Source organism: Somniosus microcephalus, chromosome 10 (assembly GCF_052327205.1).
Source record: "Somniosus microcephalus isolate GS21.2 chromosome 10, FLI_Smic_1.0, whole genome shotgun sequence".
NCBI lineage: Eukaryota > Metazoa > Chordata > Chondrichthyes > Squaliformes > Somniosidae > Somniosus > Somniosus microcephalus.
In genome coordinates this window covers 200,134,740-200,156,459 of record NC_140996.1, presented here as the reverse complement: position 1 = coordinate 200,156,459, position 21,720 = coordinate 200,134,740, and the positions used below count along the sequence as shown (strand labels likewise).

General features: G+C 42.6%; 1 protein-coding gene and 1 long non-coding RNA gene across 3 annotated transcripts in view; one reads left to right on the top strand and one right to left on the bottom strand.

The window, feature by feature from the left end:
• LOC147111998 (uncharacterized) overlaps window positions 1–10,795 on the top strand; it is a 190,239-nt gene extending 179,444 nt beyond the window's left edge. Inside the window, exon 2 of the long non-coding RNA XR_015079795.1 lies at window positions 9,682–10,795. This is a non-coding gene — a long non-coding RNA (uncharacterized LOC147111998). The remainder of the gene's footprint in view (window positions 1–9,681) is intronic.
• anos1 (anosmin 1) overlaps window positions 1–16,899 on the bottom strand; it is a 308,406-nt gene extending 291,507 nt beyond the window's left edge. The window contains exon 1 of one of the 2 annotated variants that reach the window (XM_085999449.1): window positions 16,607–16,899. In XM_085999449.1, coding sequence (XP_085855575.1) covers window positions 16,607–16,792 — 186 coding nt within the window. In that variant the 5' untranslated portion in view covers window positions 16,793–16,899. The remainder of the gene's footprint in view (window positions 1–16,606) is intronic. The other variant, XM_085999450.1, reaches the window with a different exon arrangement.
• Window positions 16,900–21,720: the final 4,821 nt, after the last annotated feature.

Sequence of the window (21,720 nt, the reverse complement as noted above, 5' to 3'; positions counted from 1 at the left end):
TAATAATATTCTACTCAAGAAGACAGAAAACAATCAGTCAGTGAAATTGTTGTGCATGGCTTCTTATGAAATACTTTGAGTCATTTTCCACATGTATCATTTTTCCAGAGAGCATTTAATGTTAAATTGCTGCACCATTTTATAACCCAATTGGTGTTTAGGCCCTACAAGAAGAATGCAACGTCCCCCCTAAGTTTCAAACTGCAGGAGAGTCAACTTGGTGATGCAGCATCACTTAAGGGCTGCAAGGAACTTTGACCCTCTTCGTGGAGGTGTGCAATTACTCAGAAAAATTAAGCAACAAATCAAACAATCTTTGTTATTCCAAAATACAGCTCTATAATTTAAGTTCAATCTGTGAAGCATTATTTTGCTTCCAATGACTTTGTTGAAACTTAAGATGGCACATCTTGCTATCCATCACATCAAATCCAGAAAGCTCTCAGTCAGAAAAACATAAAAATGTCTGAAAACATAGAATGAGAAAAGACCAATCTTTCATGAAGCCAGTTCCTCGCACATGTATGATCAATTCTATCATAGGTCCCATCCCAATTATCAAATAACCTCTTATCTGGGCCTCCAACAAGCAGTCTTGTCCTAACTTCTAGTTCCTGCAATTGGCAGGAACAGAATGGCCGTACACTGAAAGTCATCCTGCGGCACACCATTCCTGCCAGAATCACACATGTCAAGGATTTTCTACCCTTATATACATCAATTGTATCTAAAAAAAAAGTAACTTCGAATTATATTGTTTTACTTTAATCAAAATGTATTTTATGCAGTCCGTTCTGAACATGTGCAGAGATGACTGTTAGGCTGAAAATCTTAGCCTCCTGCTATTAAATGCAATACCTTAAAAGACATATGGGTTAGAAATTGGGCACCTTAGCACCTCCCGTTATTGCCTCTGGGGGGGTGACAACAGGGCGCTAATCACTTACCGACTCCCGCTATATTCGGCGGGAGGTTTGCGGCGGCAGTATGGCGTTGCGCCCCGATCTCCTTCGCCCAGAGATCGTGACATCATCGCCGTGCGCATCGCCCCGGTCCCGAACTTCGGTTCCGTCCCCTGTAGCATCGCCGGGTGACAACACAGACAGCTGCAGGAGGCGTTCATCGGGAGGCCGGGCGCTTCGGGGGCGATACTTAAAGGTGAGGTGGCCGAGGTAAGTAAAAAAAATTGTGAAATGCTGTTTTTTTTTTTCATTTCTCTTTGCCAGCGATCGATCAGCCCAGCACTCTGCTGCAGTGATTCAGGCTGATCGGCCCGGATCACGGTTGCTGTCCGGGACCAGGTAAGTTTTCCCTTGCAGAGCCTGCAGTGATGGCCCTTCCCTTTAAGGAAGTGAAGGAGCCTTCCAACGCGGCAGCGCTGCACGGCCCATTGAGCAGAACTGCTCCCCTACTGCCCCGCCTGCTGTGCTCCAGGAAGCAAGTGGAGTACTTCCTATTGGGAGTGCAAAACCAAATTTTTTAAAAGTTGAAAAACATTAGCGCCTGGCACTAATTTTTTCAACTGTTAAAAGTTAGCGCCCCAAATGGGACGATACCGAATTTCTCCCCCTTTAAAAGTCATTGACATTTGACAAATGTTATTAAAATGCCATAAGTCATGTCCCAAAAGCGAGTGACATCAGACAGTGTAGAATGTCTGATTGCCAAACTGCAGCTGGTAAATGGAAGCTGGGCATTTACCAACATATTTCAAATACAGTTGCTGTTAGGTGGAGCAGCGACAAAATAAACTACCAGTCAGAGGTAGTTGGTGGAAAAATTAAAGCTCAGCCTGTTGGTCATTTGCTATCTGGTGTGAGTTATTTCTCAATCCACAAGAAATATAGGAACGTGAGAATATCTATAGCATTGCAGCCAAATGAAAATATACATCACTTTCATCCAGTAATAGGTTAACCTGCTGTCATCTAAGGGCTCTGTTGTTTCAGGAGACCACAAAGAGCTCGGCAACTGTGCACATAATGCTTTAGGTATCTGAAAGTATTCAATGTTATCGAGTTGTCCACCTTCACCGCTTTCTGCCACTATACTTTCTGATCGGGTCTTCAGCATTTTTTCCCCCCGATTTTCACCTTCCTTTGCTGGAACTAGTGCTTCATGCTGGAGTATGGTGCCATGAATAGCAGCAGTCCTGCAGTACCTCGTTCAGGTAGCCATCTTTCATGTATGAGACTAGACTGTGAGAGCTGAAAGGCTATTCCACCATGAAGAGCATCACAGCCGGATCCTGTTATCGCTTAACTTTCACTCATACCCACTTTTCAGCACAACTTGCTAGAAAACCTGTCCATTATGTTTATTGAAACCAATTAAAGTGCCCCGACTGCCGCCCAAGCTGAAATCAGCCAACAAAGCATGGACCGAGAACCAACTTTGTTGCCTGTATTGCTCAATATCTCATCATGCAGTGCAGGCCACCGTGCCCGATTGTCAGCAGGTTGTGCCCTACATGATGGTTTCAGTTTATATTCTATGCTGATACCCTTATGCAGTGCTGAGGATGTACTGCTTTTTTAGAAGTGCTTGTCTTCAAATGAGACATTAAGAAAGGTCCCGTCTCTTTGTTCCGTGGCTATGGTGAACACTAAGGATGCCACGTGTTGTTCAAAGGAGAGCATGCAGTTCTTCCAGAGTCCTGGACAACATTCCTCCCTCAACTAATAGCACTAAAAATAAACAAATTAACTAGCCGCTCATGTTATTGGTGTTTGAAAGAAAATGAACACTTGCATTTATATAGCATCTTTCACGACCACCGGACGTCCCAAAGCGCTTTACAGCCAATGAAGTACTTATTGGAGTGTAGTCACTGTTGTAATGTAGGAAATGTGGCAGCCAATTTGTGCACAGCAAGCTCCCACAAACAGCAATGTGATAATGGCCAGATAATCTGTTTTTGTTATGTTGATTGAAGGATAAATATTGGCCAGGACACCGGGGATAACTCCCCTGCTCTTCTTCAAAATAGTGCCATGGGACCTGAGAGAGTTGATGGGACCTCGGTTTAACATCTCATCTGAAAGACGGCACCTCCGACAGTGCAGCACTCCCTCAGTGGAGTGTCAGCCTAGCTTTTTGTGCTCAAGTCTCTGGAGTGGGACTTGAACCCACAACTTTCTGACTCAGAAGGTAAGAGTGCTACCCACTGAGCCACGGGCTGAACATTGCTGGTACAACAGCAACAACTTACATTCATATAGCACCTTTAATGTAGTAAACTGTCCCAAGGCGCTTCACAGAAGCGTTACCAAACAAAATTTGACACCGAGCCACATAAGGAGATATTAGGATAGGTGAGCAAAAGCTTGGTCAAAGTGAGAAGCGTCTTAAAAAAGAAGAGAGAGGTAGCGAGGCGGAGAGGTTTAGGGAGTGAATTCCTGAGCTTAAACTAGAGAATGGCTACTGTGCTTTCCTTCACAACAACAGTCACTGCACTTAAAAAATGTGTAGCATTTTGAGATTTTTATCATGATAGAAAAGCAAATGTTATTAATTGTTTTTTACAATTTATTATTGGAATGCCCCAACTTGCTTCAATAGGTTCGCCTTAATGGTGGCTTGGTAGATAAATGCACTAAAGTTATTAACTGAAAAGATTTAAATATTCAAAACATACTTGAAAGCATTCAAGGGAAAAATCAGCCACAACCACTTAATTCCAAGACCAACTTGTGACCTGCACTCAGTTCAGATTATTATTGATGTCGGTTTGGATCCCCTGATACGCAGGGTAATGACATTTGTGGCTTGAGTGTGACAACTGCACAATCAAAAAGCCATTACTTTAAACTCAGGTCAGAGAAATATTGCATTTCAATATCTCAAAATATAAAAAGAATTAAAATAGAACCTTCGTTGGAGCTGCTTTCTTGACGAGTGCTAATGTGTGTGGCAACTGTAGCAAGTCCCAATTCTAAATGACTCTGCAGTCCTTCTGCTCTCCTTGGAGATGTGTTATATGTAACTACAGCAGTGTAAAATATCCAAATTTTAGTACATGTTCCCATATATACTTCAGTTATTTTTTTGTTGCTGTGCTAATCTACATCGGTTTCTATATGGCAAGCATACAACATATTTCTACATATTGGAAATTAAAGGAAATGTTACCAACAACTGTGGCAGGTACACAATTAATATTCTCCTCTCCTCTCCTGAAGATTCTGTCTCTTACTGGGATACTGTTCCATGGGTGTTAGCAGCCTCCTAACACGTCACACATGAGCCTAGGCAGTGAGTGTGGAGAGTGTCACAGCTGACCCCAATCTTGTCCTCCCCAACATCCACACGCACACACTTTCAAGGAGGGGTCACTGGATAGTAATCAGAGGAGTTGAAACCTGGCTAATTATTCCCTTGTCCAGCCTAAGGGCACTGAGGCCAATGTGGCAGCCAGCTGAGATAAAGTAATTCAGCAGAACAGGAAGCAAACTTGGATTTTCTGGTCCCTGTAGTTTAGTGACATTAAACTATTGGGGGAGCAGTACTTCTAATTTGAAAGGTGTTGCCCAATGGATATTATAAACAACCAGTAAAGAACTACACTGCCTTTATGCAAAACACTTAGAAAATTTGTGTTACATTACAAATCAAAAAATATATTTTATCTGTGTTTTAAAATGCTGGAAGAACTTTTCTTCTAAGACTCAGCAATTCTCATTAACCACACTCTCAATGTCTTCCCTTTTGTTGCTCTAATTAAACCATGACCACACCAAGTATAACATTTCCTGAAAGCTCTTCAATTGCAAGTTTCAAAATCCTTGGGCACTAAAGAAAACGATTTTACAAAAGTGAATGTGTCAGAATTATAGTTTCATAAAATTAGTGCTAACACAACTCCATGTTTTTTTTCAAACAATGGAACAGCCTAATTTAGAGAGATCATTTTCAACCCACTTCAAATATACAGAAGCCTCTCAATTAGAACATCCTCTAGCAAGCAAAATACTTTCTTTATCTGATCATGCGTATTTGGTAAACACTGCAGAGTGGACAGAGAACAAAAAGGCATTCGAGTAGATGCTCTCTTCAAACTAATGCTTTGTCGCGTTGAAAAGAAAAGGTGCTTTGAATAGAAACAGGGTCTCCATTAACACCACCACAGTGGGAAGCACTGGGGATAACGTTAAACATTTTATGACTCAGCTCCTGTTTAACCCTACTCATGTCAATGACTCAAATTTCCCATTCTTTTTGGGAAGTAAAGTTTTTTTCTTTAATATGGCTGTCTTGACGATGCTGCAGATGTAATATATCTTTGATAATATTATGGCCTTGTGAATATAACTTGCATAATATCTTTCTGTGCCTACTGTACCAGTACCAAGTCCCCATTCTAGCATTTTAAATTGTTTAATCAATATCAACCATCTATGCGCAGAGGGAGGATCAAATCAAAATTCAAGACATGTTTAAAGCTTATGGTACTCCTTACATGAATAAAGGGTTCATCTCTCCAGTTCAACGTAACACTATTGCAGTTGGGTAAGTAAGCCTTTCAATAGAAACCATACTGTTTATATTCTTACACAAACACTTATGTTGCTGTATGCTTTACTTGCACTTCTTCTGTTTTGCTTTGCTAATTTTTTTTTTAACTTATCATTAGATCAATAACACAACAACGACGTAGTTATACAGGGCTGTGTCACTTTTCCAAATGTACGCTTAAGAGTTTTGGCACAGTAGATATGTCTGTAACATGAGTAGCATTTCGATTGTGAAAACTACATTAGGAATGCAATGAAGGTGACAGATGATTTTTCAAGTGTCTCAATAGATTCCTGGTTAAGAAAGGAAAGGGACTGGGGAACTTGTACTTTTCACCTCTGACACCTGGGTTCAAATCCAACCCAACAAAGAGGACAAACATCTTTTCTTTCTGGTGGATCCTAAAAGTGTTAAACAAAATGAATTTTTGGAACTCTCAATTCTGTTCCCTATGGACACCGTTCTAAAGCATAAACTAGAAGTTGCCACTAATTACACAATCTCACTCAACAAAACCAATGGGGCAGATGGTGTTGAGGAAGGAAATGTCGTACCATGGCCATAGGCTTTCCCGGCTAGTTGGGGGAGGGGTCATAAATCAACTCCTTCCTGATGAAAGAACCAATTTTCTTTTACTTTTGGAGTCATCTTATAATCTTTACAACCTCTAAAAGCAGTGTAAGGTAGGAGGCCTGTTCTTGGGACCCAAGCAAGTTATACCACAATTAACAAAACTGGCCAATAATGAACAAATTTACTTTTTTTAAACAAGATTTAATGTCATGGTAAGGATTTATTTATAATCACTTAAAATAACTATTAAAAGTAACATTGACATATTCCTATATATAACTTACTCGTTCATCTGTTATGTTTAATGCACTGGAATTTTAAAGAAGTTTTGATTTTTGTCCATGGGTATATAGTCACTTGCCAGCGAGCGAGTGATGGGAACACATTCAACATATTTTGTGCATGTTACAGGACATAAACTCCACCTCTGCACACACCAGGTACCCATCAGGATCTCATTTGGTGCTGAAAGGGCCAATGTATTTGTGCAGCTGACGACTAGCTGGCCTGTTGGTTTCCTGCTGCTTTCAAAGGGTGGAACGAGGCACTGTGGACACCCAGCTGTAGGCTTCCCACAGGAGTTAGAATGCAACAGAAGGCATCGCCTTCCCTTTTCTCCCGAAGATAAGAAACATCACATACCTGAGGTGACTGAGAATAATGACATTGAGTCACTATATAAAGGGGAAAAAGTGTTGCAAACTTAGCTAAAAACAGAAATCCAAGCTGCTGCTGCCAAATGACTGGTTCACACCTTCCTCTTTACGCATGCACAGATGGTCATCAAAACAGATCATTAATTTTAAAGCAACAGCATGCGGCAGGGGACACACAAGGTTTACATATCACTTTTTCAATTGAAAGAACTGGGAAAGCGTTCATGCTTTAAAATAAACACAATAAACCGTAAAATACAACAGATAGGTTTGTCAATGTTTTGTTGAGAAATCCGATTAAAGGATGAAGGTCCACTGTCCTAGACACCACCAAGGTTGAAAGGAGCAAGGCTGAAGTGAATCAAGATGTAGAATTTATGTGGTACCAAATTTGAGTTTTAAATGCCACTAGATTGTTTGAAGAAAAGGAAGACAAGAAAGCCCACAGTGTTAAGGTCTTGAAAAAGAATGAGTCAAAGTGGCAGATAGTGTGCTGAGTCTTGGTTTCAACACATTGAGAAGACAGAGAGGAAGACGAGCATGCAGGACTGCATAAATAAAGAATGGCCCAAAAAAAAGTAGATCTAAGAAGCAAGTTAGTACAGGCTACCTCACTATCACTTCTCTCGACCTCTCCACGGTCTCTAAATTGTCAGACTGCATGTCCGACATCCAGTTCTGGATGAGCAGAAATTTTCTCCAATTAAATATTGAGAAGACCGAAGCCATTGTTTTCGGTCCCCGCCATAAACTCCGTTCCCTAGCCACTGACTCCATCCCTCTCCCTAACATCTGTCTGAGGCTGAACCACTCTGTTCGCAACCTTGGTGCCATATTTGACCCTGAAATGAGCTTCTGACCACATATCCACAGTATAACTAAGACCACCTATTTCCACCTCCGTAACAGCGCCTGTCTCCGCCCTTACTTCAGCTCATCCGCTGCGGAAACCTTCATCCATGCCTTTGTTACCTCTAGACTTGACTATTCCAATGCACTCCTGGCTGGCCTCCCACATTCTACCCTATGTAAACTTGAGGTCATCCAAAATTCGATTCATTCGATTCAAGATGGCGACCGAGGCGGTCCGGAGCTAAGCGCTCTCCTGCTTCGGACGGCCCGCACCCCCTGCCGCCCGCTCCCGATGCCGGAGCGATGTGTTCGGCGAGTCGGGCGGAGGCAGCGCAGCAGCGGGAAGCGGCAGCAGCAGCCACGAAGACCCGCTTCGGCACGTCGCCCGGCAGCTCCTCATCGTGAATTTCTGTTTCGGACTAGGAGGAGGGGAGCTGGGCATGGCGGTTGGAGGCCGGACGTGAGCGTGAGAGGCAGGCCCCGGGCCGTTGCAAATTTGAACCGGCGACAGTGCGGGAAGCTCGCAGTTCGAGGGGAAGGAGGGAGAGCCAGGCATGGAGACCTGAGGCCAGTCGGTGAGCGTGAGAAGAAGGACACCATATTGTGGAGCCGGCAACAGGGAGGAGGAGTCCGTGGAGACGGAGCAGCTGATGAACATCGCGTTCCCACTGCCATTGGACGCAATTGAATTGACTTTTACTGAACATGGCGCTGTAGAATAGCGACGTGTCTCTGTGAGCTCCCACAGCCTATTGTGGAAGTGATCGGGGAGTAAAAACATTCCATTGTAGTAATACATATGGCAAATAAAATTTGATATAAATTTGATAAATTCAGCTGCCTGTGTCCTAACTCGCACCAAGTCCCATTCACCCATCACCCCTGTGCTTGCTGACCTACATTGGCTCCCGGTTAAGCAATGTCTCGATTTGAAAATTCTCATTCTTGTTTGCAAATCCCTCCATGGCCTCGACCCTCCCTATCTCTGTAATCTCCTTCAGCCCCACACCCCTCCCGAGATATCTGCACTCCTCTAATTCTGCCCTCTTGAGCATCCATGATTATAATCGCTCAACCATTGGTGGCCGTGTCTTCTGTTGCCTAGGCCCTAAGCTCTTGAATTCCCTGCCTAAACCTCTCCGCCTCTCTACCTCTCTTTCCTCCTTTAAAACGCTTCTTAAAACCTACCTCTGACCAAGCTTTTGGTCACCCTCATTTCTCCTTATGTGGGTCGGTGTCAAATTTTTTGTCTTATAATACTCCTGTGAAGAGCCTTGGGATGTTTTACTACATTAAAGGTGCTATATAAATACAAGTTGTTGTTGTTACAATCCTCTGATTATCCTGTTAATCCAACGGGTCTGTGAGTTGTCAGTTCCATTCTCCTAGTGTTTGCAATTTATTTTCCAATATTAATTAATTGACAAGTATACCCTTGATGCTTGAATATTAGAGAAAGAGCTACATAAATGACCATAATTTAATTAGTCGTAATCTCATTTAAGTAGCCACTTATCAATCATCAGACATGTCATTTTTTTCATCCCTACGTGCTTTGAATGTTTATGTAGCACTCATTCACAAATTAGCTCCCAGACTCTATTGCTTATAAAGGTTCTCCGATATGATTCAGCAGTGTTGTTTTTACTGTGGTGAAACATTTGTTATAAAATGTGAAGAGTCTAGGAGATGCTTGCTTTACACCACCATTTAAGGTGCAGCAGCGTGGGTACAACAGCTTGCATGGCACTGTCAAGCACCACGCATTGCTGACAGTTTCCTGTTTCAACTTCTGTACCACTTTTAAACAAAAATAGCTTGGTAGAAGAATTCTGAATTATTCATAAATCAGGGGTGCACTGCACATTTTATGAAGTAACTATGAATCATTATTCAAGATCCTTTACAGAGCCCTGGTAATTAGGGAGCACTGCACCACATGTATTTTCAGTAGAAATAGGAAAGAAAATTCCTTAATGACCTGGCCACATATACTGCTTTGCCACTTATGAGGTCCTAGCGAAAAGGTGCACACTGATCTAAGGACCGCAATCTCTAATTGCTGCTTTCTTCCAACTTTGCTTAGCACAATAAAAGACCAGTGTCATCCCCAATGCTGCTTTGGTGGGTGCAAGACCTGGAACAGGACAGGATGTCTCTCATAGTAACAGCATTCAAATTACATCACTGGACGCGAACGTAACGACGGCAACTTCCAACTGTACCGTGGCTCTGGAAAAGACAGCAAGAAAGAGAAATGAAAAAGATTTTTTTTAAAAGAGATGGAAAAATATGGAGGCAGAAAAAGAGGTGGAGAGAAAACAAGGTGGAGACGGAAAAGAGGGAAAGCGATAAAGGGAACAAGGGAGAAATGCAGAGAACAGTGTGTGTGCACAAATGATAGAAGTATTCACTTATTTCAAACTGCACAAAGCTGGAATAATAAAGGACAGTTATCTGTATAAGTAATAAAACAAGTATCTTTCTGTATTGGTATTCATTAAAAATCTACCTCTATTTCCCACTAAAATAATAGACTATCAAAATATCATAACTTAGGAAAGCTGTTTAACAGCATGACAGTGTAGTACAGTATTGGGTACCTTTTAAATGCCTGTTGCTTGCAGTCATAGCAAGCATTCCATGCAAAGTTCAAATGGAACGTCACTCATGTTGGAGTGGTGTAGTCTTTACCAACAAAGCAATTTATAATGAGTTGAAAATTAAATTATTTTAAATGACATCTCATCTATTTATTTAAAATCACACAAATGTAATTTAGAAAATATTTTAAATGCCTATTAAAAGGTGCATACTTCCAGTTCAAGTTTCATGCCTCTCTCCCATCCTGTAAACTAACCAGCTAATCCCTTGAGGTTCAGTACATGGGAATCAAAAGGCTTGATTCTCAAAATGGAGGTGGGTAGTTTCAATGATTATTAAGTGGGAATTTGTAATTCAAAGAAATTATAGCCTATGATAAATAGGAGGACAACAGGTCATCGCAAGTGTGATATTGACTTTTACTTTATGAATAATGAAGACCCTATAACTCACTGACACTGCAGACATGGGCAAATTCTATTGTGTAGCTCATTTTTCATGCGTAAATCAATATCACTCTCGAGAGCAGTTGTAGCTCTAATTATCACGTGATTATTGGTTTTTGGAAAATTAATTTATAAAATGAATTATACATGTTCATGTGATTCTTTTTTATTTATTACCAGTTACACAAACAAATGGAAATTGTGACAAAACACTTCAATGTAAATTAGCACAAACTGTTTAGTTCATAGCTTTGACATAGCCTCCCACAATGGTCATATGTTATATGTTTGGTGGTTATACAGCACATTGCTACAACACATATGATACCACGGTGGTTCACTACAACATACATGCAATAGTTGTGTGGCAGTTCAATTCTCAAAAGGAAGGAACATTTTACATCAGCATTTCTTAAAATTTATTAGCCATGTTATACATTTTATCATTTTATGGCAGTTACTAAAATGAATGGTATTATTATGCTCTCAGTAAGGGGAAAAGGCTATACTGATGACAGTTAGAGAAGGGCCTAGGATACACCAATTATTTATTGGTAAATAAACTAATAAGTTTGGAATTAAACTATATGGATTGGAAAGATCCCTTGGTCTCCAGCCTTTGTGGATTTAGCTGATTTAAGCTGGGGTGCTAATACGGGTTCTTCATTTTGCCTCAATCTCTCTGAACAAAAAAGACTTGCATTTATATAGCACCTTTCATGATCTCAGACATCCCAAAGCACTGTACAGCCAATTAAATATTTTTGAAGTGTAGTCACTTTTGTAATGTAGGAAACGCGGCAGCCAAATTACGCACAGCAATGAGATAATGACCAGATAATGTTTAGTGATGTTGGTTGAGAGATAAATATTGGCCAGGACACTGGCCAATAGTGCCATGGGAAAAAGTCTTCGAAATAGTGCCATGGGGTCTTTTGCATCCAACTGAGTGGGTGTACAGGGCCTGTTTAAAGTCTCATCCAAAAGCCGGCACCTCCGACAATGCAGCATTCCCCCGGTACTGCACTGGAATGCCAGCCTAGATTATGTGTTTAAGTCTCCGAAGAGGAACTTGAACCTACAACCTTCTGATTCAGAGGTGAGAGTGCTACCACTGCTGACAACAAGAAGAAAGGCTTCCTTCTCCTCACCATTGTCCAGTGACTCATGCTAGAAAGCAAGCAAATGCAGACATTGGGTGAAAACAGGAATATGCTTAGAAGGTGTCCTCCACAGTCAAAGGGGCTACAAGACTATGTCCACTGTTCACAGCTCAAACATAATGAACAGCCACTTGGGCATGGAACTATATTGTAGCCTTAGAAGAGGATGAGAGAAAATTGAAGGGGAAAAAGGTTTTAATAAAGGCGTAACGTACATTGATTGAGCACTGTGATGTGATGTCAGACTGATTACTATGGCAGGGCGTATTTGAAAAAAAAACTTACGCTTTTGAATTTAAATGGTACTGTTATGAGACCAATTTTTATTATTCACAAATAACTTTAACTGCAACAAATATCTAAGATATCTTAAAATTGTAAATAATAGTTTACCAGTGATAACAGTGCTGTTCCCACCAAACCTATGTGTTGCCATTTCAGTCACTCTCAGTGATAAGGCAGTGAGTTTCACATGTTTGGTACGGTGGCATAGTGGTTAGCACTGTTGCCTCACAGCGCCAGGGACCCAGGTTCAAATCTGGCTTCGGGTGACTGTCTGTGTGGAGTTTGCACATTCTCCCCGTGTTTGCATGGGTTTTCTCCGGGTGCTCCGGTTTCCTCCCACAGTCCAAAGATGTGCGGGTTAGGTTGATTGGCTATGATAAAAATTGGCCCTTACTGTTAGGGGGGATTAAATACGTGGGGATAGGGCTTGGGTGGGATGGCTGTCGGTGTAGGGACCGGGTGCTAGGGTTTGGATGATCAGCCATGATCTCGTTGAATGGCGGAGGGCGGAGCAGGCTCAAAGGGCCGAATGGCCTACTCCTGTTCCTATCTTCTATGTTCTGTAGCTTATGTCACTCGGGGATTTTTCCGAGTAAATCATTAATCCACGATGGATCCTTTATCCAATGGTAAAAGTTGTACAGTATTACAATCGCAATCTAGCTCCCTCTCCAGGAAAGACACTGAAAATAACTGCACTGTGCCACTGTTGAAGTAGGTAGACACAGTACCACGTGGGAACACTCATGCAACAGACAAAAAAAGTTTTACTTAAGCAGACACTGAATGTATAGGGATTGAAATATGACAGAATCTGAGCATGGCGTCCCCTCTATACAATGGATGTATCGTGCTCATTAATCATTATTCATTGGATATTTATCCCTCCAATATTTGACATAACTCTGACATTACATTACAATGGTGATTACACTCCAAAAGTACTTCATTGGTTGTAAAGCGCTTTGAGACGTCCGGTGGTCGTGAAAGTCTTTTTCTGACGATCCAAAAGACGTCCCCTTTTCTCATTTAGCATTCCTTATGCAAGGGTCTCCGTTCCATAGCCCACCAGTATCGCCTCTTCCACAACGCAGGGATGGATTGAGCCCCGCCCTCCACCTGTTATTCGTCCGAATCCACCTCTGTTCCTCCCCTGCACAGTAATTCGGGAGAATAATCCTTTCGAGGCAAGTTCAACGCACAGAATTGAGCCGGAAACATGAGGTTAGAGCCGGTATTATTTGTTCAGGTGGAGAGTTTCACCTTCGAGAGAAATTACACTGACCGTGAATATCTTTCAGTCTTTTCTCTCATTGTTTTGTCTTTCGGCGCCCGTCCAAAATGAGTTAACTTTTTTTTAAAAAAAGAAGCATCAGCAATGTGTTCTCAGAAAAAAAACGGGGCGGAGCTGAGGGGCAGACACGCCAGTAACAGCGGGGAGGGAGAATGAATGAAAATACATGTGTGGTGGGGCGCGGTAACCTGATCGTGTGGGGAGGAGCTGGTGCCTGGCAAGTGCTGGGTCTCACCGCGACACAGGCAGCAAGCCCACTGCAGGGTGTGAAGCAACTTCTGAGATCCGATACACAACCTGCCGAGCCGGGGCACGAATTCCTTTTGTAAATATGCTGATCGCGCTGGCTAAAGTCTGCATTGGGTGGGCTGGTGGTGGTGGGGGGGGGCAATAAACATTTACTCGTGGTGAGCATCAGTCCACGACTGCAATAGACCTTAAATAACCACTATAGCCGCCCATTGTCAATAAAGCCGAAAGGCGTTTGATGGTCTGAAAACCTCGCACTTGAGGTTGTCTGAAATCAGGAATTCTTGGCGAGGCTGCTCCCGCCGCGCTCAAATATGTTGGAAAGATGTGCCTTTAAATATTTGTTCAGCTCATTCGTGTGAACTTAACCTTTACTGGCCAGAACCTGTTAACACGCGGATCAATCGTTTTGCCAATAGAACTGCAGCCCTCGCTTGGTCAAGGCACAGCTAACAAAGCCCCGCAGAGATTCCCCCCCGCCTTTCTGTTGTCCTGTGTGCAGGAAAGATTTGCATTTATATAGCGCCTTTCACAACCACCGGACGTCCCAAAACGCTTTACAGCCAATGAACTTTTTTGTGAAGTGTAGTCAACTGTTGTAATGTCGGAAACGCGGCAGCCAATTTGCGCACAGCATGATCCCACAAACAGCAATGTGATAATGACCAGATAATCTCGAACTCCGGCAGGAGTCTGGGTTCAGTTTTACTCCGTGCGCAGGTGGTGAACTGGTAATATTTGAAACCTTTTCAACACAAAAGTTTAACAAATAAAGGGGGGGGGGTCTTTTAAGGGGACTGGGACTAATTGGAGAGCAATGTCAAAGAGCTGGCACCGGCACGATGGGCCGAATGGCCGCCTTCTGGGCTGTATCATTCTATGATTTGGGAATATCTCACACTCCACCGCCCTTCAGCAACGCCGCGGGGATTATTTGTTGAATTACTTTGACAGTGCCCCTCGATGTAATAAAAGTTCACTACTGCACGTCAGAAGAGGGGCAAAAAAATACCAAGACACTGTCCCGACAAGATTTCTCTGCAGTTTCCTCTTGCCTGGTGTAACTATAAACAGAGACACGTGTGTGCGGCTCGGCGCTTTTGCCCATTGTGTCTCGTAATATTCTGCATTCCACTGAATATCATTTTGGGGGACTGTAATGCAAAGCATGCTTGCTTTATCAGAACCGAATAATACTTTGGTCCCACAGGGCGCGTACTGCTGTAGATTTTCGGCGCCCGTTTCATTAGTCCCTAGATTTCTGGGTATGGGTTTTACATGGCATGGGGGGGGTGGGGGGAGAGATAGGATGGTGCAGTGTATTTAGACGGTGATTTCCCTCACTCACACCCAGTGTAAGTGGAAATATTTCTGGGAATTCCCCGTCCAATTATACTGAGTATTTTGATTGATCAAGTTATGGCACGGCACAGATTTATTATGTTAAAAAGTTTATCATTTTTGCTAACTTGTTGCCAGGGACTAAGTCTGGACTCCTTTTTGTTTGTTATTGGCTGTACGTTTTTCCACAAAACTACAAACGGCCACATTTCTGCAGCAAAAGTTCATTTTCAAGAACCGGGATCTCAGCCCCTATAGTCCAAATGAGCTCCTCTTTATTTTTTTGCAATGAGACATTAGCACCATCATTCTCTTTAACGGTTGATTGTTGTCCCCAAAGTTACCTTCCCACAGGTCACCGAGCTGAAAGGTGAACTCTGTGTCTCTCCCTCCACACATGCTGCCTGAGCTGCGGAGCGTTTCCCAGCATTGTCTGACTTCATCCCCCCGCCCATTGCTGTTGTTGGGGTTGTGGAAAGAATCTGAATGCCGTTTGCAGAATGAGGAGGAACAAGTGCAGGTTAAATTCCAACCCCGGCAGCTCCGGATCGTTTGGAAATCGCCCCCACGCCTGTTAGCCTTTACTCAAAAGAAACCACGGCTACAAGCAAGGCTTCTTCTGCCGCGGAAACATGCAACTTGAAGAACCATGTGCTGCACTTTCTGTGTTCACCGAAAGCAAAAAGAATATAAAACGAACCTCGACGGTGAAACTAAATACCGTTTGACAATCTAGGTAGGAATGGAAGCCATCTGATATTTCAATCCATTTTTAAGAATCGAATCAAGCCTGAACTGGAATGTGGAAATATTAAAATCACAGCAGGGTATCGGCATTTTAAAGTTGAAATGCCATTCCTAAGGATATGTATATATATATTTTTAATTATTTAAAACTATTTTACTAGACATTCCACTAAAGAAAGGTCTCTGCAAACGTTTGGTCAAATCCGAGCACTTATTTCACAGAGTGCATCCACCAGCGCCTTACACCATGTGCATCTAATGCGCTGAAATTTGACTCAAAGATTTGCAAAAAGAAACTGACTACATCTCCTGTTTAACCCGCACATTCGTGTCAGTTCACCTGGTTTGACATAAATGACAGACACCTTCTAACCCCGTTTGCACAACGCCTACCAGTTCTTTACACTAGTTATTTAACAAAAAAACACCTTCCAAAGTAAAAGCGAACATCAGCTCCTCTCCCTTTCGAATCTTAAAAAAGTTGTAGCCCAATTGCCAAACGCATAAGAACATTAAGAACATAAAGTAATTATTTTTTGTTTTATAAATGAGCGGTGCCGGTTTCACCTAGACATTCGTCAGGTTCAATAAAAACCGAAGAACTGACCAGGTGAAATGAAATGAAATGGCAGCGAGCAAGCTTCTTTTTAAGCAGCACCTTGGGGGTTGTGTGTTAAACAGTAGCGAGGGCACTTCCGACCCTACCTGAACCTGTCTTCATCACCTGAGAGACTGAATATTCTCGCAGGACTGTTTCTACACAATTAACAGGAGAACTTCGTGATGTGTAGAAACACTCAGAGCCAAAACAATAGCTTGCCCGCTAAGGCAAGACTTTTACACTGAGGTGTATGTGTGTGTGAGTAATGATCTCTGATCTACCTGAAAGTTCTTGAACAAAGCTGAAAGCCGGGTGATGTGCAGGCTCAGGCAACGGGACGTACATCTAGCTTTGGAAACACTGTCGGTGGCGAGCGATTCCTCTTGTTTGCGACCAGCCCAGCTCCACCCGGCTGTAATCCACAGAACGAGAGCCACACGGGCAGCCAGTGCACTGCACCGAGCCATTTGATGCCAGGATAAGATTCGGCTTTGACGTTTTAGCAGCGGGGTGATGGTGAGCCCGTCCTGAATGCGATCAGTTCTCAGTCTCCAGGCTTCACATCCCTTTCTCAGGCTGGAGTCAAAACTCTTGCCGCCGCCTCCCAGAGGCGGCACAAAGCGCCCATTGGCTCAGTGTTGTTTGACAGACAGGGAACAGGCGCTAACCGCGCCCCCACCTCTCACCCCCACCCCACACACACACACAGCCATACTAGGTGAGCACCTTAACTCTCACAATCCAGAGAAATCCACTGCAGAAAATGCTTAGAGGAGGAAGAGCTAAGAATCTAATAGTTTTAGGTGGACCACCCATTATTAACTCAGTCAAAGATGTTGTAAACAACTCGATGTGTTATTTAATGACAAGTGCCTTTTATATCCCTGGAAGATTGTCTATGTTAAGACCCAATATTTTTCAGTAAAATGAAAATCTAATCAAAGTTTCAAGATATTTTGTAGTTACAGCCTGAACTAGAATTGGAATTAAATTGCAAATAAAAAGAATGGAATCATTAAAAGCAATTCTTCTTAAAACTTTGTGTAACCAGCCAGCAGATCATCCTGTGGGAGTACCTTCACCACACAGACTGCAGCGGTTCAAGAAGGTGGCTCACCACCACCTTCTCAAGGGCAATTAGGGATGGGCAATAAATGCTGGCCTTGCCAGCGATGCCCGCATCCCAGGAATGAATAAATAAAAAAAATCAGGATAACATTTTATTAACCTAGATCTCTGCCAGGTTGCTTTGTTTTCCTTGCCCTGGGATACTATGGGTGCAACTTTAGCTATGCTTTGTCCCAAGAGAAGTAGAACGAGAGGCTCCAGAGGAGACAGTCTCACAACACTTCAGTTTGACACAGCGTGGTGTACAAGTCCACTGTGAAAGATAGAACTTGTATTTATGTAGTGCCTTGCACAACCTCAAGATGTCCCAAAGCACTTTACAACCAATTAAATACTTTTGGCGTGCAGTCACTTGTAATGTAGGATGATGCTCAACAGCCAATTTGCACACAGCAAGTTTCCACAAACAACAATTGTGATACTGACTCGATTATCTGTTTTTATTGATGTTGGTTGAAGGATAAATATTGGCCAGGACACCAGGGACAACTCCCCTGCTCTTCTTCAAAATAATGCCATGAGAGCTTTGACATCCATCTGACAGGTTTATCATCTCATCTGAGAAATGGCACCTCCGACAGTGCAGTGCTCCTTCAGTAGTGCACTGAAGAGTCAGCCTGTATTATGTGCTCAAGTCTCTGGAGTGGGACTTGAACCCACAACCTTCCAACTCAGAGAGCAAGAGTGCTATGACTGAGCCAAGGCTGACATACTACTGTGGTGTCAATCTGGTTTAAAAAAATGATCAGGTAGCCTTTTGAGCCTGCAAAGCACATCTTAAACCAACCCCTGAGCACTTTTTAAACATAGGTGGAGTTGATTTTAAATGTTTAGAGGGTGTGGAAGATCTATTTGTGCCCTCTAAACATGAACATTTTAATCACTAGGATGGGAGTGTTGTAACTACACATGCACAGAGATCCTACCTGGGCAAGTTGGAGCCATGACACTATAAACCAGGTATTTCCTGGTTTGAACCAGTACTGCAGATGCTGCAATATTAATGCAGAAAACCCAGAATGTTGCCCACTCCTTTTAACATAATTTTAAGAACAAAAAGAGTTGGCTCGTGGTAAGTGATGCAAGCTATCGCCAGCCAAGACCAGTGCAAGCATGTAACAAATCCTTCCTGTAACAAGAGCTTATTTGGTATTTAAATGGCAGGTGACTACTAGCAGTATTTTGCACTGTAAAGAACATCTGCAATCACATATTTGTACAGATTATATACATTATTATCATGAAAAATACCATGAATAAATACACCCATACTGTGTATGCAAAGTACACAAATGACAGATCATCATGAGCCCAGCAAGTGGAAGGATTTGTTTTCAATGTGTTTTTAAGTCAGTTACACTTCAGTAGGTATTCAGCATTAAGCAAAACCTACAAAAGCAACTGCTGGCTAGCACCAACTGGTCTTGAGCATTCAACAGTTATCACATTTAGTATTGTACCAGGAAAATTCTGGCAATATAATTCCTTGTTTGGCCACTTTTGAATGTGGCATTTAATCCTATATTTTTGATATACAGTATATATTTTCCAATATTCATAATGTTAAAAATTATTTATATGAGAACTTTACTTGTGTTTGCAAATTTCAGTCAGCCATGGTGTTGCACTTAGGGAGTCAAGACCATGAGGAATATTCAGAACAAGCAGGGTTAGCGGGGGGTGAGGATAGATGGAACCAGGCAGGGGATGGAGGAAGATGAGGGGGAGGGAAGAGGAAAGGAGAGGAGAGGAAAGGAAAGGGGAGGTGGGAAAGGGAATATGGGCAGGGTGGCAGAGCAGGGAGGAGGGAAGAGCAAGAGGTGTGTGGAGGAGAGGGAGAAACAGGGGAGGGGAATGGGGAAAGGTGAGCAAAAGCAGGGGAAATCAGCAAGTGGGGGGGTGGGTGGAAAAATGTCTTAGCAAGGGATGGGAGTGAGCTTCCCTACCCTCTCACAGGGATGATTTTTATACTCAGTGGGGAGGTTGGCAGGGGTTAGGGGGAAATTATTCTGTGAATGGGCTGGAAGGATGGGGGCAACAGGTCGGCCCAATTTTCTTCTCAGATGGGGAGGTGGGGTTATGTGCCAGGTCTGATTTTCTTGTCAGCAGGGATTGGTTGGAGGGATTCCTTGCGAGATTTCTTCTAAGTGGAGGGGACGTGGTTTAGATTTCTACTGATTTTATTTTTTGCGATTGTGCCATTTTTGTTGGGGAGATAAGATTCGTTTCTACCGGGCCTGGGATAGACCCCTCTTGTAAGGATTTAAACACCACGATTAGATCACTCTTCAACCTTCTAAACTCATGGGAATGCAAGCTAAGTTTATTCAACCTGTCCTCATAATTTAACCCTTTAAACCCTGGTATTATTCTAGTTAATCTACACTGTACCCCCTCGAAGGTCAATATATTCTTCCTGAGGTTAATCCCAAAACTGAACACAGTGCTCCAGATGTGGTCTAACCTCGGCTCCATACAACTGAAGGATCACTTCCTCACTTTTGTATTCCAACCTACTTGAGATAACGGCCAGCATTTCCATGAGCTTTTTTGATTACTTATTCTAATACCTTTTCATGGAGTTTATTTTGGAGACTGGTTGATTACAATCATTGAGTAACTTCCATCCATGCTACTTTTTATGGCGTTCTGCATTTAGGCAATGTTTACCTTAAGATCAGGCAGAGGGAGACTCAAAACTGAGGGTTCTGCTGCTGCCAGTTGTTGAACAGTATAGTGGCCAATCTTCTAGATGTATAGAATTTGTGATTGAAGCCCAATCTCCCATTTAGTGACCAGGACTTTGCGTTGGTTCAGCTCTACAGCTGATCTGGGCCAACTTCTAGAATTTGGAATGTTTGATGTGACAGCAAGATTCAAACCAGCTGAATTAGCCTAGGACTCTGGGGAAAGAGTTACTTTGGTTGCTATGTGTAGCTACATCATAAATGTATTAAAAAATATATGCTTACAATTTCATTATCACATAGTGACCAGAGCAATTCTCCCCCCTCCCCATGTCTTCTGAACTCACTAAACACAGTTAAGAAATGGTCTGACATGCATTAAATTTATCTAACTTGAACAGAACATTAAATATCCCAAATAACAACAGAAAATGCTGGAAAAACTCAGCAGGCCAGGCAACATCCGTGGAGAGAAAATAGAGTTGACGTTTCGGGTTTAACCCTTTTTCAAAACTGGAAAGGAAATGAAATAGATCAAAAGGCAGGGCTGGGACAGAACAAAAGAGAAGTGAAGAGACATTAAGAGGTATTCAAAACGAGACGAGATGGTGATAGGACTAGTGGAGACAAAAGATGGCTCAGATTAGGTGTGAAATGTTCTGACAGAATGAGAGACAGCTGCCATGTGGGAGAGAGAAAAAAAAGAAAAGGGGGGAAGGGAAAAACCAAAACAAAGGGGTGAATAAAAAATATAAGTAAAAATGTAATAGGGGCCGAGGTTATGATCTGAAATTGTTGAACTCGATATTGAGTCTGGAAGGCTGTAAAGTGCCTAATCGGAAGATGAGGTGCTGTTCCTCGAGCTTTCGCTGAGCTTCTGTGGAACAATGCAAGAGGCCGAGGACGGTGAGGTCCGAGTGGGAATGGAGCGGTGAATTAAAGTGACAGGCCACCGGGAGCTCGGGGTCACCCTTACGGATTGAACGGAGGTGTTCCGCAAAGCGGTCACCCAATCTGCGTTTGGTCTCCCCAATATCCCATTAAATATCCCATACTTTCTACACTATAAAAATCCGAGTGTGTTGCGCAATTTACTTGATTACATGCCGATGAGCCTGTCTGTTATGGAACCTCTGGTGTAATGCTCCTTTTAGATGATTCCATTTCTCATTAACGGTGCAGTTGATCTTTTAATTTTCCTTTATACACATTTCACTCCAATCTCCTGTCAACTGCTCTGCTGGTTTCAGGTGGGCTTTCCTTGCCCTATCACTTTCAGGCAGGGTAGACCAGGTAACTATGAATCCAATGTATGCTGAATTCTAGCAATTACTGCAGACTCTCGCCCAAACGGCCCAATTTGGAGTGAAATGTCTTAATAATCAATTACAATTTTTACACGCTCATCTCTTTTCCCTTCCCCCATCTTCCAACACTGTTTACTTAACATATTATACCCCAAGTCATCTCACCTAAAAACATGGAACTAAAGCTGACCAGCCCACACTTATACATATTGTGTTACGCATTCTCCTTTGCAGGTCAGACTGAACTTCCACTCCATCTGTCTCGGTTTGACT